Below are 2,164 nucleotides of genomic sequence, written 5' to 3' on the forward strand. Positions count from 1 at the left end.
AAATACTTGTCATCAAAATGGATAAAAAAGGATGTATCTAGAACTAAAATAACTCTAGATACACCCCTTTTTATTTATTTTGATGACAAGTATTTCCGGACGGTGGGAGTACTTACGTTGTTCACTTGTGGCCAGTGTCTGGCGAATTATCAGTTATCTTATCTTATCCGCGGTCTAGACCGCCACTGCTTGTCTACATGAGCTCAACTCAACTGTTTCAAATCCCCATGTCTACAACAGAACTTTAAAGGCCCCCGAAAAAAAAAGAACTTTAAAGGAATTTCCATCTACTCACCTTTCACTTCCACGGAATTGGTGAGAGCCAAAGGAAACATTCCCCGCCCAACCGTTTGGATGCTGCGCCGGAAGCTGCACCTGAGGTGGAGATTAATGAATGCCATGCCAGCCACTACTATAAAGCCCGAGCCTGGCCGATCCCTTAGACACAAACATCGGAAGTTTCACAAGCAAGTATAAGTTGACACACGTACGTAAGTATAGCAAAAGATCGGCCATGGCCATGGGAAGCAGCGATGGTGCGGCGGCGCGGCGGCACGCGGCGATGCTCGGCATCGGCACGGCGAACCCGACGGGCATCCTGGTGCCCCAGGACGTCTTCGCCGACAACCTCTTCCGCGTCACCAACAGCGACCACCTCCCTGAGCTCAAGGAGAAGCTCAAGAGAATCTGTACCGCTACTGCTACTATGTTTCTTTTTTGGACGTCAACGACTATAATCTGCATGCATGCATTTTCAACCAAGAATTGAATTTTCTTGTTGCACCAAGGCGAAAAATCGGGCATCGAGAAGCGGCACTTCCACCTGACAGAGGAGACGCTGGCCGCGCACCCGGAGCTGTTGGACAGGGAGCTGCCGTCGCTAGACACCCGCGTGGACATGACCGTCGACGCCGTGCCGAAGCTGGCGCAGTGCGCCGCGGCCAAGGCCATCGCCGAGTGGGGCCGCCCGGCCGCCGACATCACCCACCTCGTCTTCGGCACCTACTCCGCCTGCCAGGCCCCCACCGCCGACCTCCGGCTGGCCGCGCTGCTGGGCCTCCGCCCCATGGTGAGCCGCACCATGCTCAGCCTCCACGGCTGCTACGGCGGCGGCAGGGCGCTGAGCCTCGCCAAGGAGCTGGCCGAGAACAACCGCGGCGCGCGCGTCCTCGTCGCCTGCTCCGAGATGACGCTCGTCTGCTTCGGAGCGCCCGACGGCGGCAACATCGTCGGCCACGCGCTGTTCGGGGACGGAGAGGGCGCCGTCGTCGTCGGGGCCGGCCCCTTCCTAGACGGCGAGCAGGGCCCGATCTTCGAGATGGTGTCCGCCACGCAGACCACAATTCCCAGGACGGAGCACGCGCTGGGCATGCGGGTCTCCGGGGGCGGCATCGACTTCCACCTGGCAATCCAGGTGCCGACGCTCGTCGGGCAGAGCGTCGAGCCGTGCCTCCTCGACGCGTTCCGTGGCATCATTGTGGACGACGACGATGCTCCACCTCCATGCTCTGGGAATGGGAATGGGAACGGGAGGTGGAACGACCTCTTCTGGGCGGTGCACCCAGGAGGGCGTCCGATCCTGGACAATATAGACAAGGTGCTGATGCTGGAGCCGGAGAAGCTGGCGGCCAGCCGGCATGTGCTCCGCGAGTACGGCAACATGAGCGGCGCCACGATCGTGTTCGTGCTTGACGAGCTGCGCCGCGGCCGGAGCCCGCTGCCGGAGTGGGGTGCGCTGCTGGCCTTCGGACCGGGAATCACGATCGAGGCCATGGTGCTCCGCTGTCCACGCTAGCTAGGTGCCCATATTCATCCCAGGGCTACTTACATACGTCTACATATTTGTGTGTACGCGTGTGCCATACAAAGTGCACAAGTCATCAGCCAACTTAGCAGTCAAAGAAGGCAACGGCCACGCCACATATATACCTCTGTCAGTCATGCACCTAAGCTTTCAGTCCAGCCATGTCCCACACAACTAGCTACTCCTAATTATGTACCTGGGTGTAATATGATTCAAAGAATGACTAAATGGGTGAAATAAAATGCAGACCTATATAAAGGCACTCCAAATATTTTCTAGCAACTCCGCCTATGTCTTCTAGGCATAGCCGGTCCCAAGCCCGGATAAAGGAGGAGGGTTGTGATAGGCTTGGCGAGCCAA

General features: G+C 57.5%; 1 protein-coding gene across 1 annotated transcript; it reads left to right on the top strand.

The window, feature by feature from the left end:
• The first annotated feature begins 514 nt into the window (after positions 1-514).
• LOC119344226 (bisdemethoxycurcumin synthase-like) lies at positions 515-1,795 on the top strand. Its single transcript, XM_037614765.1, has 2 exons — positions 515-689; positions 789-1,795. Exons 1-2 carry the CDS (start codon positions 515-517, stop codon positions 1,793-1,795), a joined length of 1,182 nt encoding a protein of 393 aa, XP_037470662.1.
• Positions 1,796-2,164: the final 369 nt, after the last annotated feature.

Source organism: Triticum dicoccoides, unplaced genomic scaffold (genome assembly GCF_002162155.2).
Source record: "Triticum dicoccoides isolate Atlit2015 ecotype Zavitan unplaced genomic scaffold, WEW_v2.0 scaffold160040, whole genome shotgun sequence".
Classification (NCBI taxonomy): domain Eukaryota; kingdom Viridiplantae; phylum Streptophyta; class Magnoliopsida; order Poales; family Poaceae; genus Triticum; species Triticum dicoccoides.